The sequence below is a fragment of the Ceratotherium simum genome, chromosome 1 (genome assembly GCF_057802395.1).
Source record: "Ceratotherium simum simum isolate JZ-2026a chromosome 1, ASM5780239v1, whole genome shotgun sequence".
NCBI classification, from domain to species: domain Eukaryota; kingdom Metazoa; phylum Chordata; class Mammalia; order Perissodactyla; family Rhinocerotidae; genus Ceratotherium; species Ceratotherium simum.
Genome location: NC_141900.1, coordinates 27458146 through 27472813, shown reverse-complemented (window position 1 = coordinate 27472813; position 14668 = coordinate 27458146). Strand labels below are relative to the sequence as shown.

The window sequence follows — 14668 nt, the reverse complement described above, 5'->3', positions numbered from 1 at the left end:
GCAGTTATTCTAATTATTGAGTTCCGTGTCTTTATTTTGTTTTTCTAGTTTTTGTTTACTTGTGTCTGGCTTGTTTTATTTTCTTTTGCTATCTATGTACTTTATATTATAATTGTCCTGCATTTAAATCTGAAATTAAATCAAGAGATAACACAACTAACCCCATAAAACAATGGTACAAGTATGTAATAAACTTTTGTTGTTGTATGTTGACATGGAAGAACTCTTTGTATGTGAGGAGTGTGTCTATGCATTACTAGTCACATATGGAGTAAATACACAAACATTCATATATTTGAGTATTTGAAAAATATATTGAACCCAGAAGCTTTGAGCCTCAAAATTTAAGTTTTTATATGTAACTTATGTCCCTTCCCTGACAGTGTCACCCTTTTTAAATGTATACATTTCTCCTAAATTCCTCAGCAGATCCTTCCCTAAGTTGGAGCTAGAATCTAAATATGATCCTTCATTCGCACGTGGCTTTTCTCATTTAATATCATTAAAAGTCCCCAGTACCAGAACACAAAGGGAAGTATATATTAACTTCAGTCTTTGTTGAAACTTCAACTCCCTTTACTTCAACTTTAGCCGTGCTGTTTACCTCCTCACTGCTTGCGAAAAGATGTAAACTATTCAACAGTTCTGCCAATTTCTCCATGTTGTTCTGCCAACAAGAACTCTTTGACCTACACATTCTTTCCTCAACTTACAAATTAATTTAGTTTCTAAGTCACTTTGATATTTTCCCTCCTTCAATTTACTGTGAATTCCTCTGACCAATATCCACCTATAGACTTTTCCTGTTAATAATATTGAAAGAAAACATTATCTCTTATATTTCCCTAATCTGATAGTATTTTTTAACTTGCTGAACAACACTAGTTTGCCTTGTTTTTTATGAGTAGTAACAAATGCATAAACATTATTTCTTTTAATTCTTTTAAGAGTTTTACTAGTTCAAAAACCTCCTCACCACTTTATGCTCCCCCTCCCCCCATCCTCCACACACACAGATAAAGCCATAGGGATGTTTGATGTATAGAAGCAACATGTGTAGTTATTATGAAATGAATTTGGCATCATACGTTTCCCTTCATCCTGACAATTTAAGTCTTTTTTAAGACTTATTTCTTCATCAATAAATTGTGGGAAACAATAGTATCTACTCCAGGGAGTCGGTTAAATGAGACAGTGATTGTAAAATGCTTAGTATGTTGCCCAACACCAAGTAACATTTTAGTGAACGGTATTGTTCTGATGAGGATGATAAAGCTGGAGATAACAAAAAAAATTAAAATATGCATATGTGCCATCACTATACCTAATGGAAGAAAGAATGATAATTTCTTTACTATTGTTCAGTAGCTACATATGAAAGATTCTATATCCATGAAGTTATTTAGCTATGTACTTCTTTCTCTGGTGGATTTAGTTGTTTTTCTAACCTTCAATGGTACTGAGTAATTAGTCTCTTATGATAGATAAATACTATAATAATGGCTTAATAAGAACAGTAATATGCTAATCATACATTTGGATCTAGACACACTGAGTGCATTAATTTCCTGCTATTACCAATATCTCCTAATTATACTTCAGTATGGAAATATCTGAACCTCATCTAATATTTATTAGTCCTATTTCATTATTAAAATTTATTTTTCAGGAAATGTTGTTTTCAAAGTTTTGAGGACAATAATTTGGGATAAATTACTAAGATTTTGCACTTATAAGTCCTTAAAATTTATCATTTGGATGTTTAGTTTTCTCATAAAACTTTGCCTTGCACACACACACACACACACACACACAACAGAATGAATAAATGTAGAATAGATCAGACATTTGTGAAGAAGGGTATTGAGGGGCCGGCCCCGTGGCGTAGCAGTTAAGTGCGCATGCTCCACTCTTGGTGCCTCGGGTTCGGATCCCCGGCGCGCACCGACGCACCACTTGTTAGGCCATGCTGTGGCAGCGTCCCGCATAAAGTAGAGGAAGATGGGCACAGATGTTAGCCCAGGGCCAGTCTTCCTCAGCAAAAAGAGGAGGATTGGCATGGATGTTAGCTCAGGGCTGATATTCCTCACAAAAAATAAAAATAGAAAACTAAATAAAAGATGTGTATTGAATGACCACAGAATTTGCAAGTAGTCCTAGTGTTCTGCTCTCCATATAAATTCACTTAGAATATAAGGTGATAATAACCACTTCAAACTTGTTTTCTAGAGATATATTGACAAAGGAAACAGGACATACACATGGACTCCTGTCAATGGCACAGATTACAGGTAATTAATTATATTTAAATGTGTATTGTATAAAAGAGTATTCAGTTCGATGTCTTTCACCTACTTTTAGTAGCTATTTTTTCAATGGGTGAATATTAAGTCTTTGCATTTTCATAAGCTATTTTCAATATAACTAAAATAGAAAAGTTACCCTTTCCACCATAATGTATTAAAGTTATAGAGTCTGATTTTCAAAATGGAAAAAAGCTAGAAATATAAAATTTAGAAAGGAAAATATATGTGATATGTCTATTTGATATTTTGTATATTTAAGTTAGCAATAATAAGTGTTGACAAGATTCCCTTAATAATTTGTAGTCATCATCTCCACTGATTTCCTCATTTAAATTGTCATTTAGTTTACTTACATTTAGGTTGCAAACTAACTTAAAAATAAAACTTATCACATCATAGTATAATCTGATATAAAATGCTCAGTTGATATCATTTATCTCCATGAGTAGTAATTCTATAATATTCTGATCCCTCCAATTGACTGGGGTTTGGAAAACTGGGCAGACTAATACCCTATAATCTCTTAGAAATTCTTCATTCTTCAACACTTGCTGAGCATTTCCTTCACTTTCTTGTTCTAACTCTTCTCTGAGGTCACGGCCTTCCCTGTGGTCCTGCTTCCCACATGCTCATAATACTGAGGCTGATATGAGCATGTTCTTTTTACTCTCTCTCTTCTTCCTCCCTAAAACCCCATCTTTGAATCTCATGTCACCAGACCATACCACCCTCCATTCCTCCTTTTTAACAGTCATCGCCCTTTCATTCCTATAAGATTTTAATTCTTGGCTCACTGTCAATCTCTCTTACATTCACATAGATCACGGTTTCTGAAACTATTTATGACATACCCATTTTATGTAAAATAAAACAAAAATTATTTACTAAAATAAATTTTAAAAGAGATAAAAACTCAAGCTTAAAATTTTTATTATTAGACTCCACAGACATAAAATTAGTCTTTCAAATTGCTATAAAATTTTCTAAATGCTTACCCTCAATTTCTGTATTTAACTGGTTGTGAGCAGGTAATAGACAGTTTGCAAATGGGCCAGGTCTGTGGACCACACTTAAATAGCATTGACAGAGATGATTTTTCTAGTAGCTGGACTCTCAGTTTCTTTATCTCCTCTCTTCTAATGATCTTGTCATCTCCCTACTTTAGCTACCCACTCCAAGTCATATTTTGCAACTCTAACATTGTTAAGATTGCAACTCCTCCATAATCTTAATTTGAGATTTTTTTCATCCAACTCTCAGATTACTACGTTTTAGATTTCCATCCCCTCCCTCAAGGAGCCCAACTCCAGCAATTCTTTGACTCAACTAAGATGTGAAATCCATCAATCTCTTCTGCTTTCTCACTGCCCTTGCCTTCTTCATCCTTGCACCTCTCTTTGTTTGGCATAAATTTCTTGAGTCTTAATATATTTACTCTCTTGCATATACCATCAACTCCCTTCATCATACTCAATTTGGCATATCCCAATCCTGATTAAATTCAGATTACTACCAACACCACGTTGCACCCACACAGCTACAAATGAGTGAGTAAAATCTCCCCTGACTGATATATCACCTAAAATTTATGACCTCTAACCTCAAATGGGCTTTAGTGGTGCTTGGTGTTCTCAATAGTCCAGTAAATTTAGGATGCTCATAGATGACTTTTGATAGCTTCTCTTCTGTCCTCAAACCATTAACACTTTCCCATCCATTTTCTTTTGTGTTATGTTTTTGTTTCCTATTTCACTGTGAAAAATAGAAATGATCAGAAGAGAACTCCCACCACCACAGTACATAACGACTTGCATCTGTATCTCCTTCTTTTACCTCTCTTTCTATTCTCAACACAATAACAAGAGTTAGGATATTTCATTTCTCTACTCAAAACCTGCAATAATCTGCTATCTCATTCAGTATAAAAGCCAAAGTTTGTCACAGCCATCAGAAGCCCACAGCATCTGACCTCATTCACCATGAGCTCTTTGAATTTACCTACCAGATTCTCCACTGAACGTATTTGGCTTTTGTTACTTTGTCCTCCTTGCTACTCTTCATAAACACTGGTATCCTTCTGCCTCAGGGCCTTTGCACCTGAAGTTATTTCTGCCTAGAATGACTTTTCCCCAGATATTCACATGCTCACTCCTCATCTTCTTCACACCTTTGCTTACTTTCATCTCTTCAGTAAGGCCTTCCCCAACCATCCTATTTAAAATGTAATGTCCCTATCTCACTCTTCTGCTTTGTATACTCCATAACCCTCATCATCATTTGACATTTTATATATTTTATATATATTTTATATACGCACATACATACACACATATGAAGCATATATAGACAAATTTAGTTCTATTGTTTATCTTAACTTCACTAGTAAGTTCCAAGAGGGCAAGGTTCTAAGACTGTTAGATTCTAAGATTGTTGCCTGCTTCGTTTACTTTTACTTTTCAATCTCCAGCTCATAAGAGAGTGGCATATAATAGACATTCTATAAATATTTACAGAATTGAAGATGATCTTCAGTTTGTCTTATCTTGTCATATTTAAATAATGGTGTCCAAACTTCCATTGAAATATTCAAGTGTGGAGGACTCTTTGACTACATATTAGTATGTCGCCTAATTTATCCACTGTGGTGGACTCAACCATTCCTTTCCTAATAAAACCAAACTCTGCCCCCCTCTCCCCCCTGAACATACACTTAACCTTTGAGGGGAGCTTATAGTGCTGGGGATTTGTCTAGAGCTACAATGTTGAGAGCTACAAAGCTACAAATTTCTTATGAAACTGCTTCCTTTTGGGTTCCTAGGATGGCATACAGAATACAGAAGAGAAGAACATAGATATTAATGTCATAATACACTACATGTCAGCCTTTCTCCACTTTTTCAGTTTTTGACATATTTTTGAACCTATTGAGAAACACCAGAATGACTATTTTTAATTATTTCACTTGTTTCTATCTACTGATTTCTGTCTCATTTCTATTAGGTATCTCTTTACAGATACACAATCTTTATGTATATATACAAGACATTATTTTTCTTTCCTTTTCCATGATGATTCCCACCTTTCAATTTTTAGATAAACTTGTCCAAAGATGTGACAGGAGAGAAGAAATCTGGGAACACTGTCTCTTTAGAGATGATTCCATGTAAAGTATTAGATGCCTGTATGGGAATGTGCTCTATGCTTTTGTTTCTTAGATGAACAAATTCTAAGTAAGAAACACTGGATCCCTTTGACCTTGACAATGAGTCAGCGATGATATTTGGTCCTACTGCAGTCATAATTACATTCTAGGGATATTTTAAATTTTCACTATACCTTACTTAACCGTGTTTGTAATAGTCTCACAAATGTTTCATACATTTAACCCCTATCCCTCACACACCCAGTCACAATACATTACGTGGCCAGATTAATGTTTTTTCCTCCAGTCCTGGGTATTTCACTCCTTATTCACAAAACTTTATTCTCTCCATTTTCATCCAAGTTAAATTTGGACTTCCAAGTCTGATATTCACATCACACATTTCTAGCCCAACCTGTCTACCCTGTCATTTCTCCACGCCCTCCCCATACACATCAGTGTCCTCTCAATAGGCCCCAACTTCCCCACTTTTGGGTGTTTTCCTCACACACTCCCTTCTCAAATCCACAGCTTTGGGCCCGATTAAATCTATTTGCATTATAAGCACTTCCCTGAATCGCTATAAACAAAGTCACAAATAACAATTTAGAACAAAATATTACATCTAAGTTGGAGAAAAAATGTCATGTTGTCATTTAATGCATGAGAAACCAAATTTCACTTGGTGATTTCTGTCTTCTTTAAGCCTTGATGTAACTTAGGTATGACATTTTGAAATATTGTACAGTCATGCATCGCTTAACGGCAGGGATACATTCTAAGAAATGTGTCATTAGTCAATTTCATCACTGTGCAAACATCACAGAGTGTACTTACACAAATCTAGATGACATAGCTACTACACATCTAGGCTATATGAGACTAATCTTACGGGACTACCATCATATATGCAGTCTGTCATTGACCGAAATGCCGTTATGCTGCTCATGACTGTAAATAATTGTTTTAATAGAATGCTCTCTATTTTTCAGTGAAGAGTTAGTTTTTATAGAGATAAATGATTAAGTTGAAAAATGTGTTATACTCTATTTGACTAGTTAACCATGTTTATGTGAGTCACAAAAACATTGCATGGACTCTATCATCCATCTGGTGGCTGCTGGCTTTATTAGACTTTAATCCCTCAGAGAAAATAAAGCAGCCTTTGTTGGTTTTATATGGAGAGAGACAGCAAAAACTGCATATGTCAGCATCATTGACTCAGTGTTGGTAAAGATCTTATCTGCTATAGGTTGAAGAAATAACTGTTGCCTTGAGATGGAAATAAATTAACTGTAACTGTATTTTTCTATAGAATGGAGTGTAGCTCTTAATAACAACCTGAGACTTGCAGGCCAATAAAATGTATATTTGATATGCCAATTTTAAAACTTCTATTCTGTTCCTCATGAGTTTCTATACTATTTATATGGTCCATGAGATGTAACCCAAGCTTACAGAGTGACACTGTAGCAGCCACATGATATGACGTTATCAGTTTTAATTAGAAGTTTCTCTTAGCAATAACTGCTGATGGGGCAATAAAAATGTCCTAATTTCCCTCGAGAGGAATTTGTAGGACACAATCTTCAAATGCTCGGTAATTGTGCTCTATGTTTGATAAATGGCAAGTGAATCATGAAAGGTCATCTTGCTTTCAGACTAGTTGCGCTGCTTATTTTAATTTTAATCTCTGCCTCTACGTGAAGGAAGTTACCTATAAAATGAGTTGAGAGGTTTTCATTAAATCTACATAACATTTTATTCCTCTGACCTTTTCCCATAAGGGAAGTCTATGAATTACTTAATGGTGGAGAAAGATTTGGGAATTGGAGATAACAAGCATCCACTCATATTGCTATCTTGACTGCATAAATAAACCCTTGCTTTTTTCCTCTTTGTAGAGTGAATTTTTAACATATATATTCACAAGAAGGAAAACCTTAAATGTTATATTTTGTCCTGTTCTATATTGTCCATAAAAAATATATAATGAGATTACAGTTGGGACATCCATCCCAAAAGCCTGGGAAACATGAGGCTTGAGTGATTTAAAAGAAGATCTTCTACAAATGCCTAGAAATACTCAGAAGCCTGGAAATGCACACTTTTTCCTATGCCTTGCTAAATTCTAGATTAAATATTAAAAGCAAATGCTGAATGATTCAATTGGTGACGTGAATCAAGCATCACTTTTTGAAAATAGTTGCACTGGGAATCTTAAAGAGACCCTCACTTTTTGCACCCATTAGTTCGTAAGTTTTGTTCTATATTCAAAGCATAGCAAAGCACATTTGCAACTGTAAATGTGGGTATGGAATAATTAGTTATGTCCTACACATGTATATTAGCCATGTGAGAGTGGAAGAATTACACATATGCTGTTGTGTTATTGGAAACTGCATAATATTCAAATATTTTGACTTTTTAAAATACTATTGGGTAAGAACCAATGGGATGAGCAGGCAATCTTTCTTAGTGCTATAAAGGAATCTGAATTTTCCCACCGACAGACACTGGGGAACTTGCCTTAAAGATTAGAGTTTTAAAATAGTAGGTATTTAACCCCTCCAAAGAGTATATTTCAGATGATTTTATGCATTGTGTAATAGAAATGATAATAATTTTTACATTTGTAATTTTTAAATAGTGTACATTTGCTACAAAGCACTTTAACAATATATAGAATTCATTAAGGAGGGGTATTCAACTCGTATGATAAATTTTACTTTGTTTAAACATAACCCTGGTATCCTTCTATCTTTTTCAACACTCAACATATTTCAATACACTTTTCTGGAAATATAGTACCCATGACATTTCTTTCTCAGTTAATTTATGGGCACATTTAGTAGCTTATTTTCCGTATGTCTCTTCTGATTCCCTACAATGTCGAGAACTGGATGACTCTGGAAGGCAAGACCGAATTAACTACTCTATTTACTGAACGCCTTTCCCTGTCAAAGTAACGTCTTTCCCGTCCCATGAGGAAGATCTTTGGATTTTCCATGAACTTGATGTGTCTTTTTTTTGTTATGTTTCATTTTTGTTTGTTTGTGTTTATGCTTCTCTTGTTTCTATTGCAGTTTGGCCTTGGTATTACCAACCTACAGTTTTTACTATATAAAAGCCAAAATAGAAGAGACAATAACTCAGGCCAGATGTAAGTACTGTGAAAGCGACTCCAGGGTCTATTTGTTATCTCCTACTATCAGATGTTTCAATACGTCTAGATTTTGGAATACCCAAGGCTTATACATTTTAGTAGGTGTTATTACCAAACCTACAGCAATGATTCTAACCCATTCCAAACATGCAAGGAACAAGAAATATTCTACATGGATAGAATATGAGCAGGTACTCCAGTCTCACTGGTAGTCCCCACCACCCTTCCCTGCCTTGCTTTGTGCTCACAGAATCATTGCAGCGCTGTGTCCTCTGTTGCTGTCATTTTAAGGGTCTGCTAGCTGGCGCAAAATGTTTCACATAATCTCTACTCATGGCACTGTGCTTTTGAAGCTTTATCTTTTCTTTTATTTTTCTTTTTGGCATTTGGCAAGAATATTGTGCTCCACATCTTCTACTTTGTTTGAATAAATTAAATTGCATTGGTCTTTGGCTTTCGTTTGGCAATTAACTTTTTTCTCATAATGCAAATTAATGTCTTCAGTAACTCAAATGGATTAGTTTTTTAAAAGCATCATTTGGAATGTGGAGTAATTATTAATACTAGTGCATTTTCAAGTCATTATTAATCTTTGTTTTGGGTGACTAGATTTAGTAAAGTAAAATGACCATCATATCCTTTGTACATCACACAATTATTACTGACAACCTAAATTTTTTCTGTTACAATAAAGAAAAAGTATATGTATGTATGCCTTTTACATCAGACCTGATGTAAACTATAGTTTCTTTCATTGCTCTGTCAGTTCTTTTTTGCTCTCTGCAGTCCTGGTTCTCATAGTACATTGTGGTCATTTATACACTGATATTTCCACTTTCACTTGGTGGATAGATATGATGGTCTTTTAACAACAGCAACTTTGCATGAGCTAGTTCTTTACTTGATAAATGAGGGGATGACTAGTGGGTCTTTGACAATTGGTGTAAATGCTTCTGTTTATAGGCCAACATCATCGGTATTGCACCTGCATTAACCACTTTGCAAAACAGACCCTTGAAATAACCACAGTATAGACAGGGTGCTCTAGTAGTAATTGACAGGACATACTTTCCAGTCTTCAAAAATATGTGTCTTTTTTTCCAGACTACAGCTGTACATAAATAAACCTTTGATCTATGCACAATATTTTTATTCAAGAAAGTCATTGAATAAAATATTGTTTGTGACCCCCTTTGCTTTACCCTCTTTTTTTTTTTTGTTTCCCTGCTTTCTCTTTCTGATGGATTTTCACAGCAAAAAAGGGCAAAATGAAGGGCAAGTATTTTCTTGTTGCTCAATTTCTTTCTGTTTAGTACACTTGACATTTCCACTGATATTTCCATCCCTTTTGGATATTATCCTCTGTGCTTCTCATTTGCTAGATTTTCCTCCATGATCACTCAAACCTTAGCATCAAAAAAGGGGGAAAGAATATGCTTGTGTTTTCATATGCAACCTGTTTCACATTCCAGTTTTTTCTTAGGCTTAAATACCTGTGTGTGTTTATCCTTCCACTTACTAATTCACACCTAACATGATGAATGTTATTAATTCACTAAAAGCATTAATGAGTTAATTAAAATCATTTTCTTTACCATAATATTGGTAAAATATTTATATTGACATTATCAATAAAATACTTCTAATGTAACATTGATATAAATCACTTTTCAAAAGATGCCTTCGTTATGGTAGAGTTAGTAAATGGGAAAATTATAGACAGCATTTTTTCTGATATAACTGGCGTAAGCCAAGTTATGAAATTAAAATGGATTTTATTATTATATTGTGAAGTACTGAGGACCTTTATATTCATTAATGTGTTTCAATTTAGGATATAAGTAGTTTATTTCTATTTTTTCTTATTAGGTTATTCTAATGCCTTCTAATTGTCATAGAATCTCAGGATCTATATTCTGGATTGCTTATCTAATCCTATAACATTATCTTTGCAGATTCAGAAACACTGAAGCCAGATAATTTTGAAGAATCTGGCTATACATTCATAGCACCAAGGTTGGTTTTGTTTTATTTTGTTTTCTTTTTTTTATAGCTTGTAGGGATGGATAGGCCTTCAGTAACGGTTCTGAGCTGGGGTCAAGACTGCTCTGAGTTAATTCCACGCCAAATTATGGAACTGAAGGGAACAATAACTTTAAAACTAAACTTTAAAGTTTTAGAAACTCTGTTTGATTACAGAAAGGAGTCAGGATTGGGAAGTAAGGGGGAAACCAGAGGTAAGGGGATCAATTAGGAGGCATATACTTGATACTCATAAGATAAGTTTTTTTGAGGAATCTCAAAAGAACATCCAGTGTGAGTAAAATATTTTTGTAGAAATTGAATTTTTGTAGGAAACATTTCCAGGAAAAGTGAGCATTGAACGTGTATTCAAAGAATTGTGGAAAATAAAGTGATAGAAAATTGGGATAAAGAAAAAATGGGCGAAAATGTTATATAGGACATTGGTCATATATTTTTGTCACTGTTATTAATGGGAAACAGTGTAGCAAACTCTAGAGCAAGACTATCTGGGTCTGTTTCCCAGTTCTTCATTGTCATGGCTGTGTTATTCATGTTCCTTGAACCTTAGTTTCTTTACTTGCAAAATTATAATAGTAATAATACCCATTTTATAGAGTTTTTATGAGCTTCAAATGAGATCATGCAAAGTATTTAGCAAGCTCTAAGATATGAGCTCTATAAAAAAGTTGTATAGAGGTTATAGTAAGAGGTAGGAAGAGGAGTGATATTTAATAAATGGTATTAAAAAGCAGTTATTTTAAAATAATTTAAAGACAGTGCGCAAATTTTAATGATAGAACCATTTTTGTTAATTTCTAAGTAATTAAGCTATTTGATCCTGATTAATACTCTGTTTTTGCAATTTCCTTAAATTTTAAAACTAGTACAAAAGGGGGCCGGCTCCGTGGCTTGGCGGTTAAGTGCGCGCGCTCTGATGCTGGCGGCCCGGGTTCGGATCCCGGGCGCGCCCCGAGGCACCACTTCTCCGTCCAACGCGAGACCGAGTCCCACGTACAGCAACTAGAAGGATGTGAACCTATGACATACAGCTATCTGCTGGGGCTTTGGGGGGAAAAAAGTGAATAAATAAAATCTTTAAAAAAAAAAAAAAAAACTAGTACAAAAGGAAAATGTTGAGAATATAGATGCATGGAGCATTGTTCCTACCTTTAGGAGGCACAGTCATAGGGATGAAAAGTCTAAAACAGGGATTAACTTTGCTGTCTTTCTTGGATAATCAGAAATGGGAAAGGCAATTCAAGATGAGTTAGAATGAGAAAGAAATAACAGTATGTGAGAGCCTATAGTTAGATGTAATTTGTGATGTATGACTTATATAAGTTTGTTGAATAGAATGAGAACAAACTCATTTTCACTATTCTAGAAATAAATAATTTGCCAAATTTCTAATACCAAAGGTCTTTTAGTTTCATAGCCATTTAAGTTACAAAGCTCATTTGGTCAGAAACGCCAAGTAACCAAAAGAGATGATAAAGCTTTCAGCCCCAGAAGGTATTTTCAGCAAATTGAAGTTTGATTTGTTCCTTGAAAGCTATCCAAGGATTTCTCCACTTTGTTGCTTTACTTTTCTGAGGAATTATTTTCCTAAAGAGATTAACTAATGATCGATATGTGTAAAATTGATCTCTTTTAGGAAAACAGTGCCTCATAGAAAATGTGTCAGCAGGTCTTCCCACATGTCCTGGGGGAACTTCTTAGCAGTTTTGGTAACCACAGTGACTGATCTGCCGCCCACTGTCATGGGCTGATTCCTTTGGGACAAGAATCTAAGAAATGGTGGTTATCTTGAGCTGTCAAGCTCCCAGTCCTGTGTTGAACAATCATTAGGCTAACAGGCAACCAACACCAATGCTGTCTGTCTAGCCTCATATTCACATTTCAAATATTTCATTCAGGCTCTTGCTACTTATTGCCTACTGCACAGGCACCATACTCTACATGGTGGGTGATTTTCTGTTGTCCTTCTGAATCATTCTTATAACTGGAGAACTCATACTATTGATACTCACCACTGTCAGCGTTTTCTCACATTTCCATTGTTTAAATTCTTTCACTTGTTTCCATTTTAACAACTCTCCTTACTGGCACTTCCAACACTTTCACAGCTTTTGCCATTAGTAAACATCAGGTCAAGGATATCTTTAGACTTCTTCAAAATTGAACACAACCCAACTAGCAAGAATGAAAAAAAAACATGATGACATTGAATAAACTAATTGTTCACTACAGTAAAGGCATTTATTTAGAGCTTAAAGTTGCTTTGGGCCTGGAGCTTTGCGGCAACAGAAGTTCACAAAGTGAAAATTCAAAGCACATTGTATGGTTAAAACACAATAATTAGGAATCGGAAGACTTGCTTTCTCTTCAGGATTTGACCATTTCCTAGTTAGGTACATTTACGTAAATCTTTTTACATCTTTGAATCTCAGTTTTCTCACCTTTAAAATATTAAATACCTTCTGATAAAGTTATTTTGGGGATTAAATGAGCAAAGATAATTTTAGAAATGCCTTCTAAATAATAACATGGAATCCTAAAAATCATGTTATTAATAATTATTTGCAACATTTTATTTAGTCCTAAAGCCTTGCCATCAGCTTCTAATTCTGTGAGATTATAATTCAATATATTGGCCTTTTGACTTCCAGGCTAGTTTCCAAAATAGCCTAGCATTGTGGGAAGAAGTCAAATTTAGCTCTGTCAATAGCAAAGTGAGTATAAATCATATAAACTTTCTAAACCTTGCCTCTAAACTAAAATTTTCCATGAACCGAGTTTTTTTTGAAGTTCTGACATTCTATTCCTCTATCCTCTCTGAGGTTTTGTATTTAGGTAATCCTTGCATATGAAAATGTTTGCTGTTTAATTGCATTTTTTCTTGAATATTTGATTATCCAATCTGTTGGTTGTATTAACCTAGTTATTATAATTGTAGTCTTATACTGATGTTGTCTTATATTTATTCTGAATTTCCAAAACACTTAGGACAGCAGTTGTCAAAGTATGGTTCTCAGAACCCTGTGGGTTCCAGAAGTCCTTTCAGAGAATTTACAAAGTCAAAGCTGTTTTCCTAATGATGTTAAATGATGTTTGTCTTATCTTCATATTGACATTTGCACTGACAGTACAAAAGCAATGGTGAGCTGATACCTTAGCAGGCATCAAGGCAGTGGCCTTAAAGTGTACTGGTAGCCATTGGAAACTTCATTGCCAGACACCCACATCAGGGAAAAGGCCAGTTTCACTTTAAAATATCCTTGAGTGAAGCAGTAAGAATAATTAATTGTATTAAAGCTTTACCCTTGAGTGTGTCTTTTAATATTCTATGTGATGAAAATGGAAGTTCTACTGTGTACCAGGTAAGTCGGCTATCTCAAAGAAAAACACTTGTGTGATTGTTAGAATTGAGAGCTGAAATAGATGCTTTTAGCTTTTTTTTTTTCATGAAATATCATTTTACTTGAAAGAATGACTTGGGTATTTGGCAAACGTTTTCTCAAAAATCAATCAAGTGAGCCTTTTTCTTTGAAGAAAACAACTGAGCATATTTGTTGCTAATGACAAAATCTGAGCTTTCAAACAAAAATTAGAATTTTGGGAAAGTTGTATTCATTACTGTAAGCATAGCAGCTTCTCAATAGTTAGAGACTTATCCAGTGAGATGAATGTGAATTTTCAATATTGCATAACAAAATGTGTCATCATTTGGAACATCTACATAACTCATATTTTTCCAAATTACTGATTTGTGATGTTACAAAATCATAGATGGGTAAAAGATTCATTCAAAGTATAAGATAGTGCATTGAATTTCAATGTAACAGTACAAAAAGTTCATTGATATTGTTTCAAATTCCATGTTATAACTAACTATCAAGAAATTACAGATAAGTTTTGGTATGTTATCAAAAAAGAATAGCCACAATTATCTGAAAAGACTATTAAAATAATCCTCTCTTTTCCAACTGCATACCGGTATGAGAACATTTTTTTTATGTGCCCAAACAA

The 14668-nt window shown here is 34.4% G+C and overlaps 1 protein-coding gene across 6 annotated transcripts in view; it reads left to right on the top strand.

Annotated features, from left to right (window-relative positions):
- The window catches only part of CACNA2D1 (calcium voltage-gated channel auxiliary subunit alpha2delta 1), a 504823-nt gene that overhangs the window by 452996 nt on the left and 37159 nt on the right, over positions 1 to 14668 (top strand). For all 6 annotated transcript variants that reach the window (XM_087445189.1, XM_014788140.2, XM_014788141.2 and 3 more), the window contains 3 exons: positions 2230 to 2291; positions 8535 to 8611; positions 10570 to 10630. In XM_087445189.1, the coding sequence (XP_087301315.1) occupies positions 2230 to 2291; positions 8535 to 8611; positions 10570 to 10630 (200 nt within the window). The remainder of the gene's footprint in view (positions 1 to 2229; positions 2292 to 8534; positions 8612 to 10569; positions 10631 to 14668) is intronic.